Below are 26,469 nucleotides of genomic sequence, written 5' to 3'. Positions count from 1 at the left end.
CTCACGGCTTTGCCAGAATTCTGAAGGTATCAATAAGCCAGAGAGAATTCTTCGCCATCCATAAGGAAGTGTAGGTTTGTGGGCTTCCAGGAATAAAGTCTCGCATCACTGGCTTTTCATAAAACTGAATAGTTACGGTATAAGTTGAAATATCTTTTCAGGGAGCGACAACTGGAAGAAAGAGAGACAGTGAATGTTAGGCTAAAGCAGGCCATGTTTTGGGACTACAACTCCCATCATCCCTAGCTAACAAGACCAGTGGTCAGGGATGATGGGAATTGTAGTTCCAAAACATCTGGAGGGCCGAGTTTGGGGGTGCCTGGGCTAAAGCAAAAGGAACTACTTCATGAGAAAGACAAAAACAGGCATTATTATCTGAAAAAAGAAGGGATTAAAAATGTGCAATAGGAATGAATATCAGATAGCAATCATGGCGCCATATGGAGACTGTGAGGTGTACACACATTTAAAAAGAAGAATAAGCAATCTTCCAGTCCTTAACATGAGGGAGAAAATTGCTGGTAAGCATAAGGAACATAGCTGCCAAGTTATCCCTTTTTTAAAGGGATTTTCCCTTATGCTGAATAGGCTTCCTCGCGAGAAAAGGGAAAACTTGACAGCTATGATAAGAAACATAGGGTGGAGGCTCAGAGATGTTGTTCTTGGCACAGAAGACTTCTACCTTTGCTTCATGCACCCAAACCTTCCCCTCCCACACAGCATGTTTTCAGTCTGCCTCCTCCACTGCCTGAGTTCTTGATAAAAGAAACAACACGTTCAGCAAGAACACAGATAATTGCAGTATAATGAGAATATTGGGTGCATGCAAAGGTTCTTCAGTTGTGCAGATTTTATTTTCATTGCTGTTTTTTTTTTTGCAGCATTTGAACTTGGGGTATTATTATTATTTTATTGCAAAAGGCTGGAGGAGCCCGCATTGATATAAAATTGATGCATCAGCTTGATTGATTGCCCTTTTTTTTGTAAACTCACTAGTTTTATATACCCTGTCCTAGATCATTTGGCAGCAAAGATAGAAGTCAAAAGGAGAAATCGGCGTTCACACAATATCGTCCCCACACTCGCCATAGCAATGAGAGTGTCAGCAGCTCGTTCATACCGAATGAGAGGCAGAAAGCTCCAGATCTCCTCAGGCACCTCAGCAGGACCTCAGCATTTACATCACCTTCAGCAGATACGAAGGGCCATCCTCCTGAACCTAAGCCAGGCCCCAGGCTCGTTACCCCTTCCAGATTTGGTTGGTCGTCATCTAGCGGTGCTAACCCCATGCCAGCTCCCTCAGAGTTCCAGGTTGCTGGTGAAAACCTAGTAACAAGATGGCACCCCAGACCTGAGAGGGGTGACATTGTCCAGGGCCAGGTTCCGGAAAGTTCCAACGGCCCACCCAAAGAGCCAGTGGAAGAAATTACCTGGAGATGGAAGTCAACCCTGCCTCTGAGGCACCTCCCGCCTACAACTAAACGGATCAAAGAGGACAGCCCCTCCAGAAGTGCCATGCCTTTTCAGACAACTGGGCAGAAAGCCTCCCAGAGGTGGCAAAGCCTCCCATCTCAAAACAGCTCCTCTTCTGAGCCAGAGACTCCTTCTGGCCAAAGCAGGCTCTCCCTCCGCATCTCAGAGTCCTGCCTGCAGGTGTCTCCTCAGGAAGAGGGCGATGACGACGTTTTCTTCCAGCCTCGTGTTTTGGATGCCACCTATGGGCTTTCACCCCTTCCGCCTCCACTCCCTGCTCAGAGCCCCAACGCCGCTGAAAACACCATGGAACAATTCCCTCCTCCTCCTGCTGGCATGCTGGAAGAGAACAAGACAGCAGTCGGAAACGCTGCCAGCCTTGGAGAGGAGGGGTCTGCACCCAGGTAAGGCGCTTCTTCCACGCCCTTCCCTGCTCTTACTTTGCAAGCAATCATTCTTCATGTTTGGTTTCTTGGGGTTCCAGCAACAGTAACGGTAAAGGGTGCATAGAGCCTCAATTTTTATTGGATCTGTTTGTTCCGAACAAACCATGTATTTGCTCCCAAAAGTTCTGCTTTACAGCTGTTGAGGTCAGCTGTTTTTGAATAATAATTGCCCAGTGCCCACTAAGTTTTTGAAACTTTGGCATGTAACCTCTGATCTCGGTAGATGTTTCATGGCAGTTAATATCCAGGCAGTATTTAATTCTATTTCAGTGGTTCCCAAACTACAGGGGGGGGGGTGCCCTGCTCCCTTGGTTCCATCAAGTCATCCCCATTGTTCAAATTAAAACTATTTAGTTTAACTAATTCAACAAAATTGATGAACTTCATCCAGTGATGCCAGCTTTTCCAAGTCTGATAGTCATTTATATCCCCTGTTGACCTCTTGCCTCTTAGCACCCTCCACCCAGTAGATCCTTCCCCCCCACCCAGGGACGGTACCTCTCACTCTGGGAACCACTGTTCTTTTCTTTTTTTAATAGTTGGCATATTCATATTAGTTGGCATGCATTTAGTGACTGGCCTTGATTGATAGTTGCTGCACATGTCCGAGAGGCTCAAATGATTTTGTCCTTGCCTCTGTGTTGGCACAGAGTTTCAGAAACCCTGGTTTAAAATAGCACTTCCCCCTGCTTATCGGCAGAAACCGCAAAAGGATTCCCAGGAACTTTGGCGAGAGAGAGGAAATGGGACCAAACTCTGCCTCCACTGCCAACACCAAGAGCAGCCGGGCTGCTTCACCGCCCCCTGCCGGAACCTCAGGACCCAAAGCGAATGGCGTCCCACCTTCCTCGGAAGCACAACAGCCGCCTCTGCCCGTTCAAGGGCCGCCTGGCGAAGCTCCTGCCAGTCAGCCTCTCATGCCTGTCATCACCAGCAGGGAGCCCGAAAGCAGTGACCTCATCCCCGAGAGTAACCCAGGGAGGGTGAAGACCCCGGAGGACATCAAGGACGAGGCTTTGGCAAAGGAGATCGTCCACAAGGACAAGTCGCTGGCTGACATCCTGGATCCCGACTCCAAGATGAAGACCACCATGGACTTGATGGAAGGGATATTTCCCAGCGGGGCCAGGATGCTTCGAGAGAACTCGAAGAGGAAAATGATGCAGAAAAGGGCGCACAGCTCTGGCAGTGGGTCTGTCCTGCCCAGTGATAGCAGGTAAGTGCCATTTTCTTAAGGTTTTTGCACCCCATAGAGCAGATTTTTTTTACACTCCACTTACACGATGGGGCATGTGTTAAGCTTCTTTTGACTGGTGAGAGAAGACAAATCCCTGGGCTCTCCCATCTGCCTGTTTATCAGGCACCCATCCTGATGTGCCTGCACAAAATTTGTGCAGAGGTTATACGACGTTACCTGCGCATTGAACATTCATCGCAAGCGCAGCAGCATCAGCATCAGCATCATTATTATTGCAAGGTTATACAATGTCGCCATCTGGTGCTTGTTATCCTGCACCTTCCAGTGCAGTTTCCCATCGCTTCTGTCATACTTGCATTAAGAAAAGTGTTGGGAAATTGCATGGAGTCAAAACCACTAGATGGCAATGTTGCATAACCTCCAGGCAAATCTTGTGCAAGAAAACCAGGGTGAATGCTCCATAAACAAGCCCATCTAGAAGTGCCCCTGGGTGTTAAAATCTCCCCCCCCCTCTCTCTCCCTGACACCCCTTAGTACAGAGAGGATCAAAAGAAGATTCTGAGCTTGTTCGAGTGTGGGATCCCACCACAAGAGATAAAAATTCCTTAAGACAGGGGTGGGGAACCTCCAGACAACCAACCAAATGAGGCCCAGCATGTGGACTCCAGTTTGCCCAATGGGGATGTTTTCCCCAAAGCACGCCCACAACTGGTGTCAACTGTTACATCAGGTGGGTGGAGATGCAGCTGCCAAATAATGATCAGAAGCCTTAAAGTGCATTCCCAGTTGTGCATTGGCAAGGAAAGCTTGATCAGTGCTGACTGCATTGTGGAGTTCTCTGTCAGGAACCAGCATAGGGTTCCCTTGACCCATCAGGACCTCCATAGGGCAGCTCCTGCCTGCCCCAAACAGGCTTCCCGTGAGTTCAAATATTCCTTTTTTTTTAAAAAAGATTTTTATTGAAGTACGAGAATTTTTACATACATTATATTCTCTCCTTCCAATGTTTAATTTCCCATACCATTTTTCCTTTCCCTTCCCACCCCCTCCCTCACCCATAATCCATTGGAAGGGTTCAAACAGTTGTCCTCAGCCACGGGCACAATGTCTTTAATTTCCACTGAATGTCTTCTGGTCCAGTAGTTGTTTTCCATTGAAGATAGGGGTTCCATCTGGTCCTTATCACAGTAGACTTGGCCTTCCATGTTATTTCCTGTGACGTTACTGCCACAATGTCTGACTGAATAAATTCAAACAGATAATTAGTCCAGACCTCTACTGTCCATTTTTCTCTATCTTTCCAACCTAAAGCTATTGTTGCCTTTCCTGCTAGTATCATTGCTTTGAAGGTGTGCTGGTCACCTTTCTCTATGGCCGTGTTTCCTAGTATACCTATTGTCATAAGATTGAAGTCTATAGGTAGCTTCACTTTAAAAACTTCATTAATAACCTTAAGGATTTTATTCCAAAATCCCCCTACCTCTGGGCATTCCCAATACATATGGGAGAACCATCCCTTGGCTTGTTCACAGTCCCAGCAGTTAGGGTTCAATCCTGGTATATTAGCTAGCTGGGCCGGAGTTCTATACCATTTTAGAAAGAATTTTAGTTCGAGCTCCCTAAATTTGCTTACTTTAATCTCATCTATTCCTTTCATTATCCTTTCGACCTTTGATTCGCTAATTTGTTCTTCCTTACTCCACATCCTCCACTTACTCCTCCATAGGGCAGCTCCTGCCTGCCCCAAACAGGCTTCCCGTGAGTTCAAATATTCCTTTGCATCACTGGCTCGAATCGAAGCGCAAGTGGGCTGTATGAAACATTGGTGTTCTTGTTACTTTTTATTAATGGCTCCTATGATCCCAGAGTCAACAGGAAGCGGAACATGTTCTTATTCCAAGGCAAAGTTCACAAACCAAAACACCTACTTCCTGGTTTGCAACGTTCTTAATCCAAGTTGTTCATAAGCTAATATGTTCTTAAACCACTGTAGTAGCATAACACAAAACACATAATAAAAAAAACAATGACAACAAATAACCCCCCTGCCACAACACATTTAAAACGACACTGGGTGTCAGTCAGCCCAAGGCCCAGTTGAAGAGAAATGTTTTCGCCTGGCGCCCAAAGGTGTACAATGAAAGCACCAGACGAGACTCGCTGGGGAGAGCATCCCACAAGCGGGAGCCCAGCAGAAGTTGGTGAAGCCTGACCTAAGGAGTCCAAAGGCAAAACAGACCATTCCCCATTGGATTATTCTTTTTTATATTTGTACAACACCGAGATGAAAATTGCACGGTTCATAAATTAATAAAATTTGGCAGTGTTGCCATTGTCAGGCTTTTTGCAAAATGACTCTTTTTTTGGGGGGGGAGCGTTACTCATGTTACAACATTACTACTATTGTCATTTGGCAGCTGTGCCATCCCTGCTGGCACCCCCCTTTTTTTTTCTTTTTTCTTGCGAAGCATCCAAAGAGCTACTCCAGGCTCCTACCTGCTCCCCTGAAAAGGGACACAGCTTGATTTTTGCTTGTCTGTGTTAATGGTGCGAGGGTAGGATGTCACATAATCTCTGCAGGGACTTTCTTTTGAAAGAAAGCACACGATATCTAAGAATCGATCCGTCCTGCAGCTTGAGAGGAATGTGCAGAATGAATAGCACCTCTTTATTCTGGTGGCTCTCGAGTTCGGTTCAGGGAACAGTTATAATTTCTCAGAAACTTATCGGAGTTCCTGCAATGAGAGGTTCAGAAATAGCAGATACGTTTCTCCGAAAGATGTTTTTCCCCCTCAGCAACATGCAGCCTTGAGGGTTTGTTCCAGTGCAGGAGGTGGGGAGCCTCCAGTCCAGGGGGTGTGTGGATTTGGTCCTCCAAGTCATTCTGATTGGACCTTTTGCTTTCCTGAAGCAAGGCCAGTGAGAGGCATGGCCTGGGAGGGTGTGTGGCCTGGAGGGGGCCGCCTTTGGGCATTTGATGCAGACTGTCAGTAGCCCATGCACATTCAGGTGGTCCATGGCATGTTGATGAAGAACACTTGCGATCGCAGGTCTTCTGAATTTAAATTGCAATGCAATAAAATTACATTGTAAGAAAACCAAAATAGCAGTAAAAATGAAATTGCAAATCATGCACCATCTAGCATAGCCCATTACACAACAGGAAGAAAAATCATTAAGTGGTCTGCCAAGACTCTCGGTAGTTTTTAGCGGGAGGGGGCGGTTTAGGCAGTCTTGTGCTATATGCCTGGAGATGTTGATTAAGCACGAACCGTTTTTTAAAATAGTTAAACTTGCGCCATCTTTTGGCAATCCCCAATTAAATTCACTTACTTGTGGGGAAAGTACTGTACCGAAAAGTACCAGAGAAGCCATGGTTTTGGGATCTCAAAGCAAGGCACGAGGGCAGAGTTCAAAATTCCTCCTGCAGTTTGTGTATGCATCTTTCTTCATTGGTACAAGAATGGCAGCCATGTATGTCCCAGACTCCTACATACATACATATCTGTTCTTTTGCCATGGTTTAGGAAAGATGAGAAAGAAGCTTCTGCCTCAACGCTGGCCACATGCTCAGCTTACTACAACTTATCAGTACCCAAAGCCGAACTCCTGAACAAAATCAAGGATTTGCCAGAGGAAACAGGTGGCAAAGAAGAGCAGGTGGCAATCAATGAGAAAAAGGTGAGTTATGAGCATCTCTCAACACAGAAGGAACCACGGTCAGCCATGATCATAACCAGAGCTCTGTCAATCTTTAATTGCACTGTGCAAGGAGCAGAATTAAACAAGAAAAATCACACTTCTAAACCCTAAGACTAATTAATGGCAGTTATGTTCATGCACAAAATCCAAGTGGTTTGTGCTCTGCTGGTGTTCTCTGCTGAAATTCGACAAGTCCCCACCTTTTGAAACATAAAAGATTTCTGAAGATCTGCGGTCTATTGTTGACAACAGAAACAGTTTCATTTCTGGCTCAAGTCAGATATTTGTAGTAAACCTGCTTCCATTGGTCAGCTTAATTCCTCAATTCATTATGTACCTATGACCTCCCATTGGTTGGTGCTATGCGAGCAAAAAGAGTCTGGGTGGCTTTTTATTTTCATTTTTAAAAGAGATCTCTTAATGCAGTGACTCCGTGGTGCCAGAAGAAGACACCCGGCGCAATGTATTTTCTCTTTATTTATGCAAAGGCAAAGGGTGAAATTCTCCAACTTGCCTTCTAGTTCTCTAAGCAAAAGAAGCCTATACTGTACTCCTGAGAACATCATTGCACAGCATCGTCCCTTAGAAGGTCAAACAACTGTGAATTGTTTATCACAATAGCATCCATAATGGAACTCTTATTCTTGATTAGTTTCTTTGTATACATAGCTTTTTAAATTATTATTAATAGTAATTTCCAGTACAGTATACATAACTTTTATTGGCTGGAGGAATTCATAAGGAATCTTCAGACACATGCTTTAAAACAGGTATAGGGTGCCCGGGGCTCTCCAGATGTTGCTGGACTACAACTCCCATCATCTTAGACATCGTTGACTGTGGCTGATGGGAATTGGAGGCCAATTAGAATATCTGGAGGGCCACACCAACTTTTGGCAGCTGCCTGACATAATATCAGAGGATGATTTTTGCTTAATTCTGTCCTACCAGGCTGAACTCATCGAGAGCTTGTCCCACAAGCTGGAGACCCTGAAAGAAGCCAAGGAAAGCCTGCTGGCAGACATCAAGCTCAACAATGCCTTGGGAGAGGAAGTCGAAGCTTTAATCAGTGGTCTATGCAAGCCCAATGAGTTTGAAAAATACAGAATGTTCATCGGAGACCTGGATAAGGTGGTCAATCTCTTGCTTTCACTCTCAGGACGCCTCGCTCGGGTGGAGAATGTTCTCAGCAGCCTCAGTGAGGATGCGGATAATCAAGAACGGGTAGGTAGATTCAGAAAACTAGTGTGCAAATGTTAACTCTTGCCTGCGCATGAGTGGCTCTTCCCTACAGCAGCATCTATGATGATGATGATGATGATGATTATTATTATTATTATTATTTGACACTTTTTTCCAGGATCAGCTCAAGTTGGCTTTATCTAACACAGGGCGGCCCAACTTTTCATACCAAGTGGGTTGCAAGAATACTTAGAACCTGCGGGCCGCACACCGCCTTCTTATGCAGGGCGAGGGAGCGAGGACAGAATTTGAGCCCCCGCCCCAATCCTTGCTCTGGCTAAGTGAGGCTCTGGGCTCTGGGCAGGAAGTATGAGGAGTCAAACCTCCTTCCCAAAGCCCAGCACCTCACTTACCTGGCTTGGGGAAGGCAGTGTGAGTGCTGCAGGTGTGGGGCATCAAATGTTGCTGAGGGCCGGCCAAAAAAGGCCTTGAGGGCCACACGTTAGATTGCCCTGATCTAACACATTCTTGGGAGAATCTCTCTCCCCCTCTCTCTGAGGCCGCAGCCCTAATCCCATTCACTTGGCAGTGACTTCCATTTCACTTTTGAAGTCTGCTTAGAGAAAGGAAGAGGGACAATAAGGGTCTTCAGTGTGGTCCATTCTGTGCATCCCGTGGGGGGGGGGGCTGCCGGAACAGAACAGTTTCTATTCTTGGAAGCATGAAAGGAATAGGTTGCAGACATTCGTGTGAATTGCCCCGTGGAGTTTAATAAGCCCTGCTACTAAGCGGATGTAGTTAGGAATGCACTGCGAAAGTGGGGAAGGGAAGAGACGGGGCGGGGCGAATTTTAGCCAGAAGAGCTGTGGCACTAAACCTCTCCCTTTTCCTTCCCTCCCGCCCCATGTGGGACAGAGCTCTCTGAACGAGAAGCGGAAGATGCTGGCTGGCCAGCACGAAGACGCCCGCGAGCTGAAGGAGAACCTGGACCGGCGAGAGCACGTGGTCTGGGACATCCTATGCAATTACCTCTCGGGGGAACAGCTCCGAGACTACCAGCATTTCGTGAAGATGAAATCTGGGCTGCTCATAGAACAGCGTGAGCTGGACGACAAGATCAAGCTAGGGCAGGAACAGCTCAAGTGCCTTCTGGAGAGCCTCCCCACAGACTTCGCGCTTAGCAGCAGAAAGGGAGCAGAGCCTCTAACAGCCACTGGGACAAGCCAACCTCCAGCTCCAGCATCTTCGCTCTGACCTTTCAGACACGGCTGCGTCAAACCTTTTATTCTCAGATTTATTTAATCAGAAACCTCTTTTAACTTTTTTTAAAAAAAGAATTGAAGGAGGGTTTAATTATTATTTTTTAATTAACGTGTCGGCGGGGAGGGAATAAACAGCACGGAAAGATTTCTTTTTCTTCTTCATCTTCTCCCGGACTTAAATCTGTTTGGAATACATTGAGAAGGGACAGGATTCTTGCGGCCAAGCAAGATGCAGAAGAGACCGGCAGCACGTTCTACAAGGGAGGTCATTAGTTAATTATAAATAAACTCAAGCTGTCCCCACTGAAGGAGTCTTGCCCCCCCTCCCCCCTCTGAGCACCTGACGGTCGTTAAAATAATGAAGGATATACAATAATGAAGCCTTAATTAAAATATTAATGAGAGACCTGCTGTCTTGAACAATATCCATATTTATATTTTTTAAAGCTACAAGATAGAATTCTGTAAAGATTTTGTACATACGCTAACCAGTTATCGATTCTACTTCAACATGTACGTAGGGGGGAAATGGTTAAATATTTTTTTTGTACTTAACATGGGAAAAGAAAAGAGGAACACCCTCGTCCCCACCCCAAAAAACAACAACAACACCCCATAGTCACACACCATATCTAAATAAAGGACTAGCAGGAAAAGCTACAGGCCAGGATCTAAGGATGTTTGCATGCAGAAAGATGTACTTGGTGAATGTAAGCCCAGGTGTTGGATGTGGGTACAGTTTGGCATCTGGAGCAGGAGGCAGGTGGAAAGTGCAGCCTTGTTTTCCCTGGGCAAGGTTCCCCAGTCAGAGTGCTATGGCTCTGTCATTTTTCCTCTCTGCCCTGCATGGTAGGATCCAGTGCAGGTCCGCGAGCAGGGTCCCCACCCGTGTACCATCAAGGCGGTCACTGGATTGCAGTTTTTATCTCTTTCAGTGCCCAGTGAATGTTGCCAGTAAGTGACCTTTCCACGAAAGCGTTGCACAGCAAAATCCCGTCTTCCAGATCTGCAGTGCGAAGCAGCAGCCGTTGGAACAAGCACTTGTGTGAACCAAACAACTCAGGAGTCAACGTTTAACTGAAGCAAAGACAAACTTCCTCCTTGAGACTCTCTCTTGGGCTCTGTGATATTATTATTATTATTATTTTTAAAAAAAGAAAGAAAGAAAAACAGTAACAAGAGAAAGCATGGAACTGCATGCAGCCTGCAAACTTATTTGAATTACTTCTTGAGGTGGTTCATTGAATGTCCTTATTTATAGATTGCTTTAAACGGAAACGGAAATGAAATCCTTAGCCTTGGTTGTTTCTTTTAAATGTAGCGGTGCTTTGCTCAAACCCCATTGGAACTGGCCATCCCCCAAAGCCATCTTTACCCAAAACTGAGGTGGGAAGTGCAAAAGTTGTGCAGGTAGAGTTGCTCACCCCACAGTCTCTTCAATGTCTCTCTGCTAAAAGCACTCCCCTTTGTTTAGATGGGAGACTATGCAAAAGCCAGGTTCCGATATACACATCTCCCCCATCTTCCAAATGATCCATAATCCTAGTTCAAGGACACTTTCCAGCCAGGCGGAAGCCCTTGTGGAGGAAACAGCCGTTTAGGGGCTTAGCCTAGTGCAGGCATAGGCAAACTTTGCCCTCCAGATGTTTTGAGACTACAATTCCCATCATCCCTGTCTTGTTGGCTAAGGCTGATGGGAGTTGTAGTCCCAAAACATCTGGAGGGCCGAATTTGCCTATGCCTGGCCTAGTGGATAAGAGGCAAAGACTGAAAAAGAATCCTTGGGGGTCAGAAGGGCCTAGAGGGTGACAATTGGCTCTTGGAGGTTCATCTATGATTTTGATGAAACAGAATACTGCCTCCATGTGCTCTGCTCCATTTCTTTTAAGACTTACTAAGGCAGCGAGAGAGAGAGAGAGTCCTTCCTGTTTATGCTGAGTGACCAGCATTCAGCAAAGACCTGGCTGCTTCTAGATGCATTGAGAGGTAGAACTACATAGGAAAGTCATGGCCGGCAGGTGTGGGTGGGCAATGTGTCAGGATAGAGCCAGTCAGCAGGAGAAAGCCTGTAGATGCCCTCCTCCCACCTGCCAACTTTCCCTTGCTACCTACCCCACTCGTGGTGAGCATTGTGGTAGAAACACAAAGCCTGCCTTTCACTCGTAATGCACAGCTCTGCCCAGAGTTTAATGACAAGGAACAGGAGTGCTATTTTAAAGAGCATTTCTTCCTATAGGTTTTCATTTTCGTAGCTTGCCCTAACTTTTGCAGCATTGCCAGCGAGGCAAACAGCCGGCCTCTCTTTCCAAACAAAGGGATTTTGTGATGTTTAAAAGAAATGCATGCCTAGCAAGCACACGGGTTCACTTAATCGTTGATTGAAGTGGCCCAATCTGACTGCCGAAGGTGTCCCAGGGAATTGGCTGAAAAGCAGAGGTGTTGTTGAGACTCCGTTCACCTGCAGCTTGTATGCTAAAGCCCAGTGTGGTTGCTTAGCTCGGGTTATAGACCAGTTGCATCAACTTTGATGTGGCTGGCCAAACTTTGGCTACCTCTGATTTGATGTTGCTGCTTCTGCAACCTGGAATGGATCCCCTTCTGTCCCTCCACATGTTTCCACTAAGCTGGGATGGGGAATCTGTGGTCCTGCAGATGTTGCTGAACACCCATCAGCCCCAGCCAAGATGGCAAGATGGCTAATTGTCCAACATCTGGAAGGCTGCAGGACACTTATCCTTGCACTAAGCTTCTGTGGCAGCTTTTTCCTAATATGCAAGGCCTGTTCATTTTCACGGTGACTCTCTAACAAGCAAGGCAGTCTCATAACCCCTCTTGCTTACAAGCATGAGCCAAGGCTGGAAAAATGGTGAGTTAAACCAGCCAGGCACTCATCATACAGATAGGACTATTTATTTAGCCAAGACTGGCTCTTCTCTACTTACCTTTATGCAGTGCCAGCCCTATCATTAGGCAGAATGCTACGGCAACCTTCTAGCTGTTCCCTTCTGTTGGAGGATACAGCTGCTTATGGCACCCTGCCAGGTCCTTAGTTCACATGATCTGGAACGCTGCCTCAGGTGCAGCGAAGGAAGTTGTCTCATCGCTAGTGTTGAAGCAAGAGTCTGCTGCCACTCTGGTTGGCTTCCGTATGTGGAATGGTGGGGAGAGAGGAATACAATCATCTCCACCTAGGGCAAGATTTGCCCTGCAAGGTGCATCACTTCCAGATGTTTTCCAAGGTTTGAAAGTTTTATATGTTGCCCTGCAGAAGGGCAAGTCTACCGAATGCTTATCACGTGCGTACTCTGGCTCAGAGCATATGCTGCCCGTGGGAAAGCTCCCTAGCCGAATTGCGAAGCCCAAATCTCTTACAGTGGTGATTTTGTTTTGCCTGTATGAAAAGCATTTCTTCCAACAATCGAGGAGGTATTTGGTTCATCTCCGTTCAATGGGGGTTTGTCCTCGACGCTCTGCTATCTGGTTGTTGATTGGCTCCAAGCAGCTTCTCTGGCTCTGATCCTTTATCTTGCCAGATAAAGTTTGTTCCAAAGAAACCATGTTGAGTACTTTCCCTTTTGCTCTTTTTAGAGAAGCAAGCACAAAAGTCTAAAATGCATCTTTTAGCAGCAACTTGGCCTCAGATCCATAGTATCCCATTGAGAACTGTGCGGAATCTCAACCCTTCACAATTTAGGCTCCGCTGCAGTTCTAAGATTCGGAATCAGACCAATTTTGCAGTGTAGGTGCTTTTTTTATGACCCAAGGCATAAATTGTAATACTGTTTGCTTTTGATCAATTGCCCTGTTGCTCTGGCTAGGATGTTTCTTGGTTTCAGTATAATTGTGCTTAATGACATCAGTGAAGCTCTGGGAGGATTTTGGACCAGTAGAACAGGGGTGGCCAACATGGTGCCCTCCAGAAGCTGTAGGCCGACAACTCCCATCATCCATGACCTTTGGCCTTTGCTGGCTTGTGCTGATAGGAATTGTAGTCTGATATTGTCTGAAGGGCACCATGTTGGCTAAGCCTACCTTAGAGCAGGGGGGATCTTGGCATCCTTTTCCTCTGTGGAAAAGTCTTGGTCCTAGTATCTCCTTAGGCTGTATTGTAAGGCTCCTGTTTACACCGCATCCTGTGAGTTTCCCCCACTGGTTTGGGAAGCGGTGCATACAATCCAAAACTATCCTGTTTCTATCCTGTCATCCATGAAATACTGTGTTTTGAGACGGTAAGCTGTACAGACCCGATAAGTTACAGGAGGTGGGATAATGGTGTCGCTATCACTGAAAGATGGAGAGCCCATTTCTGGCTAAGTGCTAAGCTGGTTGTCATAGGGCATTTCTGGATGGCAGGTTCAGTAGACCAACTGGGCTTGCTGCTGGTCCAAAGAGCACAGAGTCCAACATGGGATAGTACAGAGCAACCTTGTATTTCTTGAGGTAACTCCAACCACAAGCAGCCTCCTTTGGTGATGCAGTCCTGAGTGCCGAGTGGTGTGCCGTTGAATATTTACAATGTCACCTGAGTGAGGACCAAGATCCCAGGGCAAACTCGCATCAGCTTTGCCAGTGAGACGCAGCCAGAATTCTCTTTCTGCTAATGCAAGAGATCTTGTGCTAGCAGATGGGTAAGCTTTAATGTTATGCAACTGAGAGATCCTAAGCAAAAGTCGCATTAGCAGAAATCCTTCGTGCAACAGGCTGCTCCACCTATTATGCAACAAAAGTTACCAGCAATTTGCTTATGCATTCTCTTGCCCAACAATGCTTCACTGGTGCAAAACTTTTCTCCAGTGGAGCGCTATACCACTAAATGACTTTAAGGCAGCATTGCATTGAATACACTCCAATATGCCCATCATCACTACTAGCCCCTTAAAAATGTCCTAGCCCGCTTGCCTACACAGCCCTCTGTTGGGGTTTTGTGGCATACAGAGAGCATAGAGAGAAAACCCACCAACTCATCGAATTTATATAAGCTTCCCAAGCTGGTGGCCTAGAAATTATTCTTGCATGCCCTCAAGCAAATGGGCCAGACTGGCTGTAATACAATAATGTGGTTCTGGTGGCCTTAAAAATCCTTGTCTGTTTTGTGGCAGGCAAAGGGACTCTGGTTGTGTGCATGTGTAGACAAGACACCAGGGCCGCGTCAAGACATTTTGGCATCTGAGGTGAGCCACAAAATGGCACCCCTCTTCCCTGCCAGGAAGTCTGGACAAGTGAAGATCTACATCAACAACAAGGGGGAATGAAGACCTACATTGGGTTCTGCTGTCCCTGTTGATTCTGCCGCCTGAGGTAGTCACCTCACCTTGCCTCATGGGTTGGCCGGCCCTGCATAGCACTCTTTTGTTCCTGCTCTGTGTGGGTTGTTGGTTGGTTAAAGAAAAGGGTTTGTTTTGTTTTTGCACTGCCTCATCTAAAGATTGTCATGATTCTCTGGGTTGTTTTTTATGAATGATCAACATTGGTAGAGGATGGCGATGTGTACTTGGAAACAATTAAAGGTTAATAGTTCACTGTGCAATTGTTTCTTCCTGCCTTGAGTGTGACTTCTGATCCTTTCAAAGTAAAATAAAAAAAATTCCTTCAGTAGCACCTTAAAGACCAACTAAGTTTTTATTTTGGTATGAGCTTTCGTGTGCATGCACACTTCTTCAGATACAGTGAAATGGAAGTTTCCAGGCACTTATGTAGAGAAGGGGTGGGGAGGGGTGGGGATGGGGAGGGGGGATCACTCAGAAGGGTGGTGGAAATGGGTGATTGACTGACTGATAGCTGTTGATGACCGCAAACGACTGCAAATGGTTTTGCATGAAAAAGCAAGGGTTGAGATGGCTGAAGATCGCTTATCATGTATAATGAGATAAGAACCCGATATCTCTGTTCAAACCAGGTCCCTCCATGGTTTTGAGCTTGGTGATAAGTTGCAATTCAGCAACTTCTCTTTCCAGTCTATACCCATTTCCACCACCCTTCTGAGTGATCCCCCCTCCCCATCCCCACCCCTCCCCACCCCTTCTCTACATAAGTGCCTGGGGACTTCTATTTCACTGTATCTGAAGAAGTGTGCATGCACACGAAAGCTCATACCAAAATAAAAACTTAGTTGGTCTTTAAGGTGCTACTGAAGGAATTTTTTTATTTTACTTCGATCCAGACCAACACGGCTACCTACCTGTATTCTGATCCTTTCGTTTCCTTTCTGGCTGAGCTCCACTGGCCTTTATCAAGAGTGTTGCTCTTTGCGGGTGGGATTCAATTGCACACGGGCAAATTGAGGTTGCCCAATGGTAGTTTATTGGGAGGTCCCGTCCAACAAACCTGCTTCCCCAAAAGAGAGGACTTTTACAATAAGGAAGGTGAAAGAAAAATGACCTGGAAAGTGTTGGATAATGCTTCCTTTGACACAGCATCATCAAACCTTCCTGCAACCAAATGAGGATATATGCTCATTGAGCAGCCAACATAATCTGAACTCCTTGCAAACAAAATCAGGATGAATTCTCAATAAGCAGGTCATCTCGGTGTGCCTTTGGGAGCAAATCCTTCTTCCCTATCTTTTCTCTTTACTAAAAGATCACATGGTGGTGTATTGGTAGCCGAACTTCCAGTTGCTCCAGCAGCAACCTGACTTGATCCATTTCTGCCTGTAAACCCATCCCACATACTCAACAAACCACATCCCCTTCCTCTGCTCTCCCTACCTCCCATCCCAACATGGAATGACAGAATTGTAGAGTTGGAAGGGAGCCCTGAGGATGCTCTAGCCCAAACCCCTGCAGGAATCTCAACTAAAGCATCCATGGCAGATGGCCACCCAGTATTTTGCATTGTCATGACTGGTATCCATAACAAGTCCCTAAAACCTTAGCTGTGTCAGCAGTCTGCATGGTCAGGCATTTGCCAGACCTCCACCCTGGCTCCTCACCCACCTCTCTGCTAGAGCACCCATGGGGGCTATGATCAGCTCTTCAGTGTGCTACTTTTCTGTTGTAGCTCATCCTGCGTTTACAAGAGTCTTGGTGTCCTTGTCTCCTTGTGAAGTAGCCAAATCTGAAACAGTCACATCTGTGCCCAACCTTTGACCAGTTCACCCAATGGAATGTTCCTATGTATACAACTAACATTCACTGCATATAGAACCTCTCTCTGATGCGCCTGGTGTCTGTGTGTGCAAGCCTTTGTTAAACATGGGAGGAACATTTCAACTACGGCCCCCCAATTGGTTCAGTAAACTATGCTCTTCATTGACTACTGGCAGCAATGTGGGGTTTTAAACAGGAGTCTTCCCAACCCTACCAGGAGATGCCAAGAATTTAACCTGTATGAAAACCACCACTCGAACAGCTCCCCTCCACCTCATCAGAAAGTTACCCAGGATTCTTGCAGGCCTGTCTCAGGTGGTTGTTTCCACCACAGGCAGTCCTGGAATAGCACCGCACAGCAGACAAAGCTGCAGGTGCCCTGCCTTGTCTCCATAGCAAATGTGCACACCTGTAGATGCACCCCAAATCACCTGGCCATTAGGCAAAGTGTACATGAGTGTCTCAGCAACCCTATGACCCCCACAGCAAGGTGCAGAGCCATCTCCTACCTCTCTGGAAGAGCAGGAACCCTTTCCCATTCTACAAGGGTTGGAAGAAGACCCATCTGTCTGTGGATGGATATGCAGATTGCCTTGAGTAGGTAGGTTTCCCAAGGGACACCTGCATGAGTAACAAATGCAAGCTTGCAACAGTCGCTGCAGATCGTTGCGGCTGATACTGCTAAAGTCCACTGACAAGCTCTTACATGATATAAATGAATGAAGCATTTCAGAGACAGCGCTTAGCTGTTTGGTGCTAGGATTCTGGTTGTTTGTGCTTGCAAAACAGGCGGGGAGGGGGAAGAAGGTGCCAGAAATGGGTGGTGGTGTTTCTTCTTCCCACCTGTGAGACTCAAAGCTTCCATGGAGAGAAGGCAACGTTCTCCCTGCACTTGGCCAGCTGAAATGTTTCTTTAGCAATACCAGCGACTGTACAGAGCAGGAACCAGAGTTCTCAAAAGCCAGTTGGTATGTCAATATAGAGAAGGAAAAGGTTGGCAAGTTAGTATAGGAGAAATTATGTAGAGCATAGTGTGGCAAAGAATCACTGCTGCAGAAAAGATGCGGGTTAATTTTGCAGGATTTGGGTTATCAATACTTAGTGGTTGCTCTAAGCTAGATGTTTCTAGGACACCTGACCCTATTACATGCCCTCCATCAGGGCTAGTAAAATCTAGTAGGGGGAGATTGCACCGTGCATTGTTTCACCCATGGTAAGGTACAAAGAGTTCCCAGGTAACAGTGACATTAAAAGGAAGTAAGTTTTAAAAATTGTCAAGTAGCACCTTAAAAAGATTAAGGTAAAGGACTCCTGACAGTTAAGTCCAGTCGCAGATGACTTTGGGGTTGCGGCCATGGGCGTAGGCAGGGGGGCAGGAGGGGGCAGTTTCCCCCCCCCTAGAAGCAGGGCCGCTGGTGGCCAGCCTGCCCCGTTGCCCGCCACCGCCTGGTGCCGTCTCCCTTCTCCCTTGCTGGCTGTGGAGCGGGTGGAGGGAAAGCTGGCTTTCCCTCCACCCGCTCCAGCGATCGCAGAGGGGGAGGGGCTCAGAACAGCCCGATTTCGGGCTGATCCTGGTGCCCCCTCGCCCCTGCCGATCGCGGAGGGGGAGGAGGGGGAAGGAGCAGCCCATTTTCGGGCTGATCCTGGCGCCCCCTCGCCCCTGCCGATCGCGGAGGGGGAGGAGGGGGTCGGAGCAGCCCATTTTCGGGCTGATCCTGGCGCCCCCTCACCCCTGCCGATCGCGGAGGGGGAGGAGGGGGTCGGAGCAGCCCATTTTCGGGCTGATCCTGGTGCCCCCTCACCCCTGCCGATCATGGCTTTCCTTGCCCCACTGTGGCCCCTCCCCCATGCCTTGGCTCCGCCCCTTGCCCCTTGCCCCACTTAATTTTGATCCTGACTACGTCCCTGGTTGCAGCACTTATCTCGCTTTACAGACCGAGGGAGCTGGCGTTTGTCCTCAGACAGTTTTTCTGGGTCATGTGGCCAGCATGACTAAGCCACTTCTGGTGCAATGGAACAGCGAAACCAGAGCACGGAAATGCCATTTACCTTTCCGCGGGAGCAGTACCTATTAACCTACTTGCACTTTTTTGCATGCTTTCAAACTGTTAGGTTGGCAGGAGTTGGGACCGAGCAACGGGAGCTCACCCCGTCGCGGGGATTCGAACCGCCGACCTTCTGATTGGCAAGCCCAAGAGGCTCAGTGGTTTAGACCACAGTGCCACCCGCGTCCCTTCTTCGGAAGAAGTGTGCATGCACACAAACGCTTATACCCAGAACAAACTTAGTTGGTCTCTAAGGTGCTACTGGGCAATTTTTTTATTTATTTCAACTGTGTCAGACCAACACAGCTACCTAAACGTAAATGGCCACCGCGTACCTGAATTTAAAAAGGAAAGCAACTCTTGTACTATGTAGCCAATGCACAGCTATTGCAACCCTGTAGATAAATAAAAGAGTGAAACTCTTTCCTGTGTTCCCACTCTGATCATCTGCTACTTTTAGATTCCTTGGCCAGAGAGAGAACGTTCCCAGCTGTTTCCACTGATCAGGATTTGTGAAAACCAAGAAGGGTGGAGCAGTTACATTCCTCTTGCTCCTGGGCTCATCACTCAAACAAGCACAAGTGTTCAAAAACCTTTTGAGTCCAAGAAAGCCTCATTTTACTGTCTACATGGATGAAGCGGGGGACAGGTTGGGAAGACGGCAACTCTCACGGTTGCTCCCCTCAGCTTTTGTGTTCACATATAGAAAATTTTGCCTTACTCCATAGCTGACAAGTTTTCCCTTTTCTCGCAAGGAAGCCTATTCAGCATAAGGGAAAATCCCTGTAAAAAAGGGATAACTTGGCAGCTATGCTTACACAGAGATCATCTAGCTCAGTAATGTCCACAATGACTGGCAGCTGCTTTCTAAGGTTTCGTGCCTCTCACTTCCGAGCCTCACCTAGAGCCAGCACCTTAAGGTGATTCTGAGCTAACTCTGCTCTGTCCTGAAGTCCACCCTCCACTAGCTGTTACCAAAGTGGTGCTCTCTGAATATTTTGGTCTGAAACTCCCTTCAGCCCCAGCCAGGATTTTACTATCTTACAACACTCTGGCCATCTGAGAGTGGAAGAATGGGATATCTTACACAATTGACTGTCCCAAAATTTATTCATCTTTTACCATGAAGATGTTTTTCGAGATGCACTGGGAGGTCGCCCAGGAGGGAATGCACAACTCTTTGGGTGAAAAAGGTTCCCCCATCCAAGTTATAAAATAGAACCATGTTAAGCGGCCTACTTTTTTTTTGGAAGAACACAACTGAGTTTTGTTCAACAAGGCGACGGGGACGGAGCGCTAGATTAGCAAAATTTGAGGACTCGGATCTTGAAGTCTCCTTCCACTGCAATGTACTCGATGGTCTTCAGGCCCAGCCGGTTGAGGAAGGAGATTTCGTGGCCCTCTGCCAGAAGCACCTTGATCTCACCTGGAAGGAAGGTGAAGGAAAGCTGCAAGAAGCATAAGAAAGAATCATGACCAGTGTGGGAAGCGCTTTTGTTTTGTTTTGTTTTTACATGTCCCAAAGGGAAATGGCAGCCATTATGTAGACAGTGTGAGTGGCAGTCCAGAGTGTGTCTACTGACATCTTCATCACCTCAACATACTGCCTTCCTGCATGATTAGGGAAGTTTAGGATGTTGGATGTTTTATTGTGTTTTTAACATTCTGTTGGAAGCCGCCCAAAGTGGCTGAGGAAACCCAGCCAGACTGGGGGGGAGGGGTAATAATAAATAAATATATTATTATTATTATTATTATTATTATTATTATTATTATTATTGAGCCAGGAATCCCAGGGAAGCCACCTGCCTGCCTGTTCCACTCGCCTCCATTGGAGTGGATGAGCAGGTTTTATTTATATTCCGCTTTTCATTCAAATGAATCTCAAACGATAAATAGCAATGACATAATAAAATATAATAGAACATCACAAACACAGCATTGATCGTATAAAATAATTAACAAATTATCAGTCAAATGATTATCATCTATAAAACAATTACAGTCTATAAAACACTAACAACAAAACAGCAACTAAAAAAAATAAGCTGAAGATCACCAATATATGCATTTTCCTGCACATCTTCAGTAAATGCATAAACTGCTAGACCCTCACCTGAACTTTGCCGTCCTGCTCAAAAGGAAAGTCGGCTTCTCTCTGCTCTTCTCCCCATTCCCCATTTTCCATCGAGTTGCAGACGATGGTGTTCACATCCCCCTTGCAGTCAAAGCGTGGGTTGAAGTGAAGGGCGATATTGTCGCAGTCTTGGCCCAGATTCACAACAAATCTTGGAGAGGATGGCAGACAGAACTGATGCTGTATGTGTCTGAATTCACATGCGTGTCCAGCACTCACATGTGTCCACACCCCAACAAGAGCTTTGGGATCTTTTGCTAGCGCTATAACATGTGTCCATTTACGAATATGTGTTTGCCTCTATTCCTGCCTAAATAAAAACCCCTGACATCTAATAAAGTTGTTTTATTCTGGGCTGGCAATCCTAAAGGCCCCTGAAATGCCAGGCAGGTCACCCAGTAATTTTTAGAGAGAGAGAATCCAATAGCTTTACCCTTAAGATGGTTGAGAGGGGAAATCAACAAAGAAAGCTTAGTTTATTGCACAAAGTGAAAATGACAGAATCCATGCATGCCGTTTCAGATGGTAAAATTACAATTTTAGCAGACAGCAAATCTCACCACATATCTACACCTTGATCTGGAGAGGGAGAGAACCCCTGATTACTTTCAAAGCCTATAGAACATGGGCCTGACAATTTTGCCAGAGAACCCACACTAATAGCCATAGCTGTCAAGTTTTCCCTTTTCTCGTGAGGAAGCCTATTCAGCATAAGGGAATTTCCCTTAAAAAAGGGAGAACTTGACAGCCATGCTAATAGCAAGTTAAGACATTGAGGTGTGTGGGAGGGGGGAGAGAGAGAATAGATCTGTCCTTAATGTGTTTGCTGATTCCTTGGGAGCTAGGAGAGCCCACCAACTGTTCTGAACTTGGTGTATTTCTAATATTTCTTGCTAATACATCTTAGTGGGGAATGGAGGCAGGGCCGGCTCGCCCATTGACTCTAGTGGCGCGGGGCACCGGGGCGCTGAGGGGCACCCCAGCCAGTGGAGGAGCTGTGCAGCGGCCTCCCTTTTCCCTCCGCCAGCCGCGCCGCTCAGGGTCTCCACTCAGGGAGGTAAGCGAGCGGAGCAGGGGCACTAGGACCCTGTTCCGCTCTGCAGTGCCAGAGTCATCACTCACCCCGGTGCTGCGTTTCATTGGTAGAGGCGATGCCACATGGCAGCAGCTCTACCAATGAAACACAGTGCCAGGGTCATCCTTGTTGGCGGGAAGGCTCGGATGCCTTCCCACAGTCTGGGACTCTCCCCGCAGCCCGCTGGCTCCATGGTGCCCATCTGGCCTCCGCTGCCGTCTGGAGGGCTCCGGACTGCAGGAGCGGGGATCTCCCTGCTGGCTCTGCGGGGCCAGGACGCCGGGCCTCTCCGCAGGCCGCGCTCTCCCCTTCCTGGCCCTGCCGCCTCTCGGCTCAGCCGAGGCGGAGCCCTGAGGCCTTCCAGCTCGGGGGAGACAGCGAGCTTCTCCAGGGAAGGTAAGAGCTTTCCTTTAAAAAAGAAATGGAGGGGAAGAGCTGGAGGTCCAGGGCGCCCGATGAGCTTAAGACGGCCCTGAATGGAGGGGTGCTTGAGATGAGCAATTCCAGTAGCTCTTGTTGTCTTTCTCCCAGAGTTCCCACCCAGCTCAACCAGGAAAAGACCCTGATGTTGGGAAAGATGGAGGGCACAAGGAGAAGGGGATGACAGAGGACGAGATGGTTGGACAATGTTCTCGAAACTACCAACATGAATTTGACAGAACTGCGGGAGGCAGTGGAAGACAGGAGTGCCTGGCATGCTATGGTCCATGGGGAAACGAAGAGTCGGGCACGACTAAACAACAAGAAGATCTCCTCTTGTTTGTCTGCTTACTGGCTGCCACTGGGGGAGGGATCGGATTCCCTGAAGCCTGGCAGATGAGGTGAAATGATGGCACCTAAATCATGCTTCCCCATGACACGATACATAACTCATGCCAGTGTCCCAGCTCCACATCCCCCCTTCAATAAGCCACAACAACCTTCTTAGGTAGGGCTGTGTTCTCTTCTGGGCAGACTTCTGAGGACCATATGTCAGAGGTGTGGGAGGGCCCCATTTGGCTCCTAAGGTTCCTCAGCCCACCACAAGCAGGAGTAAAAACACCACAAGTCCCAGTATTACTTGGAGACACTTTCCCCCCCTTCTCAACTTACTCTTTGCAATCGGACAAGATCTTCCCCTTCACCTCAACCGTCTCTCCATGCTGAAGTTTCAGATGAGTAGCAACCAATCCCTGCAGCAAGAGGGGAAAGACTTATTTGAGATTCAGGAGAGAAAAGCAGGGCTGTCTTAAGCATATGCGGCGCCGGGGTGCAAAGATCCACCCAGCACCCTACCCCCCCCAGGTTGTCCAGACTCAGGCACACAGGAGGGAAGAGCTGGCTGGCTGCTTCAGGATCTCACTGGCTCGGTCGCCCCTGAACTCACAGCAGGAGAGCCCCCCGCCGTGCTCCAACTGATGGACGGGCTCTTCCCCGGACTCAACTCTCGGGCCCTGGACTCGCGGCCTGGCGCCCCTGAGAGCCTGGCGCCCGGGTGCCCCGCACCCCTAGCACCTATGGGTAAGACGGCCCTGGAGAAAGGGGAGTGGAAATTAAACCAAGAAAACCAAACTGAAAGTATGGATCATGGAGGAGCAGACTTCCCAGTTGCTACAAGACAGGACAAAAGGAAGCAAACCAGCAATAAATAAATAGGCAATAAATAGGAACCTCTTTAAGCTTGGGGGCCACATTTACTTCTTGGTAACTTTTCAGGGGCCACATGCAAGTGGTGGGTGGGGGCAGAGGCCGAAGTCATAATTTTCACAGTGCCATAGTGGGGTACACACCCTTCTCTGTCCTCCAAGCCAGCTAACCACTGTCAGAACTTAAGAACACACCCCATAAATGCATAATTTTATTTGTATGCCACCTTTCCATAGTTAAAGCCATGAGAAAGATGGCTTACAACCTGGGGGGGGGGCATAATTACAGTAGTCATAAACAATAAATAAAACTTCAAAATACACAACAAAAATAAACACTTTCCACATAGAACCATAGAATCATAGAAATGTTGAGTTGGAATGGACCCCCAGGTGCCTCTATTATTGGGTTGCCATATTACAAAAAGTGAAAATTCGGACACTAAGTTGTTGAGTTTTATCTCAAAAGTAGTAGTAGTTTTTGAGCTGCTTTTAATGAAATTCACCAAAATCTACACTTCCAACATGGATTGCCAAATGTCTGGATTTTCCCGGAGATTTCAGCGATTTCCACCCTGGCACTATTTTCTGTTCCAACCCTCTGCAGTCCAGGAATCCCTCCCGCAGCTGGTATCAAAAACCAGAAACAACCTCACCCCCCCAAAAAACCCACTAAGCCCTCAGATTTTGCAGCTGGAGTCAGTCCGGGGCATCCCAGGCCAGGTGGGCAAAGGCCTCCAGGGGTTCTTGTCTAACGGGTCTCTGCAAACCAGGATGGCTTTTGCTGCCTGCAACTGGATCAATCCTCTTTTGTCCAGCTATCTCTAACAACAAGCCTCTATCCCTGCTAACGCTAAGGGAGTGATCGCCATGGCAGTTACAATTTGTGCTCAGATTCTGCAGCCAGCCCCTCTTGAGTAAGCTACCAATGTGTGAGTCTGGGTGCAGTCCTGGGAAAATGGAGATTAGAATACAGGACCAAGGAAGCAGCAACAGCTAAGCAGCTGTCTAAGAAATAGACAGGGCTTGTTCACACTTTGGCTTGCCCCATGCCTAGAAAGCACAGATCCAAGCCGTTTTGCCTTTGCGCCTCCATTATCCCCTATAAAACCCGCTCTTTGGTGATAAATTGGAACAAACAGCAATCTGCAGGAAAGCATAACGGCCATTTCATAGGAATCATAGGATCAGAGTTGGAAGGGACCCTGGGGGTCATCTAGTTCAACCCCCTGCAATGCAGGAATATGCACCAGTCCTGAATGGGGATCAAACCTGAGACCTTGGCATTATCAGCACCATGCTCTAACTGACGGAGCTATCCAGCATTTGTTCCAATTCAGCACTAAGCTGCGAGTTTTCCCAGCACCACTCCTTCAGTCCAAATCAGAGCCCTAAATGCATTTAGAGTAGGCATCCCCAAACTTCGGCCCTCCAGATGTTTTGGACTACAATTCCCATCTTCCCCGACCACTGGTCCTGTTAGCTAGGGATCATGGGAGTTGTAGGCCAAAACATCTGGAGGGCCGCAGTTTGGGGATGGCTGATTTAGAGCAAGATATCCTGTGAGGAGGAAGCCACCAGATCCACTGTGAAATTAAAATGCTAAAGAGCATCATTCAGTATGGTCAGTTTACACCCTGGGCTTTAGAAATCCCATCTTTTCTGTGAGGTCCTTACTTAAAACCTCGGCTCACATCCCCTTTGAGCATGCAAAATGTTTTTTTGGCATGCTTGCATTCATTCATCCCTTCAGTTACGTTTCCGAGCACAGTTCAAAGTGTTGGTGCTGACCTTTAAAGCCCTAAATGGCCTCGTTCCAGTATACCTGAAGGAGCGTCTCCACCCCCATCGTTCTGCCCAGACACTGAGGTCCAGTACTGAGGGCCTTCTGGCGGTTCCCTCGTTGCGAGAAGCCAAGTTGCAGGGAACCAGGCAGAGGGCCTTCTCGGTGGTGGCGCCTGTCCTGTGGAACGCCCTCCCATCAGATGTCAAAGAGAAAAACAGCTACCAGATTTTTAGAAGACATCTGAAGGCAGCCCTGTTTAGGGAGGCTTTTAATGTTTAATTGTTTTATTTCATTTTTCTGTTGTAAGCCGCCCAGAGTGGCTGGGGAATGAATGAATGAATAAATAAATAAATAAACAAATAAATAAATAATTCAGTTACCCTTGTCTCTCCTGCAACAACAAACAACAACAACAACAACAACAATTTTTTATTTATACCCCGCCCATCGGGCTGGGTTTCCCCAGCCACTCTGGGCAGCTTCCAACAAAATATTAAAATACAATCGTCTGTTAAACATTAAAAGCGGCAAGACACCAATCTTTTTAGAAAGAGCTCTCTCTCTCTCTCTCTCTCTCTCTCTCTCTCTCTCTCTCTCTCTCTGTGTGTGTGTGTGTGTGTGTGTGTGTGTGTTATCAATAGCACAGCATCATCAACAGAGATCAGTCCCACTGACAAAGCACCAAGAATGTTTACTAAGAGACCAGAAACAAGAAGAAATGCAAGTTGCACACAACAGTTATCAGGAAACAGGCAAATGTTTCTCCAAAGAGAACAACCCAAGAACATGAGAAGAACCTGTTGGATGAGGCCAATGACCCATCTAGTCTACCATCCTTTTCTCACAGTGGCCAACCAGATGCCCGTGGCAAATGTGCAAGCAGGACCTGAGCACAAGAGCCCTCTCCCTTCTTGCAGTTTCCAATAACTAGTATTCAGAAGCATTACTGCTGGCTACTTATTAATACCCCTCAGTTCTCCAGCCCTGATCAGTTACAGCAGCGCGTCTTGCAACCTCAGCAGCAACCTCAGCAGCAACCGTCTGCTGTCCTAACAGCAACAGCATAGAATCCAGGACTCACACACTCCATTGTGCCGTCTTGCTCGGGTCCAGCCAGTGAATGAAGGCAGCAAGGCTCTCTTCCCTTCTATTCTCAGCTCTGTGACTCAGTGAAAGAATTCAAGACAGCTGCCTTTTTAAAGGACTCAGCCAGGAAGACCCCCCAGCTGCTTTTAAATAGCTGGGCCAACTGTACCGCATGACTGAAAGTGTGTGTTGTGAGTGGAGGGTCTGCTCAGATATCCAGAAATTCAAGCTGGGGGAGATCAGAGTCAATGGGCAAAAAACAAAAAAAACCTAACCTGCTTCAGATGAATGGGAACATTGATAACAAACACAAGCGGCTGACACTATTTCTGCATGCAATCGATGCCAGCAACCTCCTGGCTGG

General features: G+C 47.3%; 2 protein-coding genes across 7 annotated transcripts in view; one reads left to right on the top strand and one right to left on the bottom strand.

Annotated features, from left to right (window-relative positions):
• The window catches only part of SHROOM3 (shroom family member 3), a 233,965-nt gene extending 219,175 nt beyond the window's left edge, over positions 1-14,790 (top strand). For all 6 annotated transcript variants that reach the window (XM_060278375.2, XM_035114005.3, XM_035114001.3 and 3 more), the window contains 5 exons: positions 1,017-1,877; positions 2,620-3,135; positions 6,645-6,798; positions 7,771-8,043; positions 8,917-14,790. In XM_060278375.2, the coding sequence (XP_060134358.2) occupies positions 1,017-1,877; positions 2,620-3,135; positions 6,645-6,798; positions 7,771-8,043; positions 8,917-9,255 (2,143 nt within the window). In that variant the 3' untranslated portion in view covers positions 9,256-14,790. The remainder of the gene's footprint in view (positions 1-1,016; positions 1,878-2,619; positions 3,136-6,644; positions 6,799-7,770; positions 8,044-8,916) is intronic.
• A 4,697-nt stretch (positions 14,791-19,487) lies between these two features.
• On the bottom strand, positions 19,488-26,256 carry LOC118083701 (16 kDa beta-galactoside-binding lectin). The gene is made up of 4 exons (XM_035112432.2): positions 26,101-26,256; positions 22,701-22,780; positions 20,513-20,684; positions 19,488-19,844 (listed from the first exon to the last, which is right to left on the bottom strand). The coding sequence occupies exons 1-4, from the start codon at positions 26,107-26,109 to the stop codon at positions 19,698-19,700; spliced, it is 408 nt and encodes a 135-aa protein (XP_034968323.1). The 5' UTR covers positions 26,110-26,256; the 3' UTR covers positions 19,488-19,697.
• Positions 26,257-26,469: the final 213 nt, after the last annotated feature.

Source organism: Zootoca vivipara, chromosome Z1 (assembly GCF_965207765.1).
Source record: "Zootoca vivipara chromosome Z1, rZooViv2.hap1.1, whole genome shotgun sequence".
NCBI lineage: Eukaryota > Metazoa > Chordata > Lepidosauria > Squamata > Lacertidae > Zootoca > Zootoca vivipara.
This window is presented reverse-complemented; position numbering and strand designations above follow the sequence as displayed.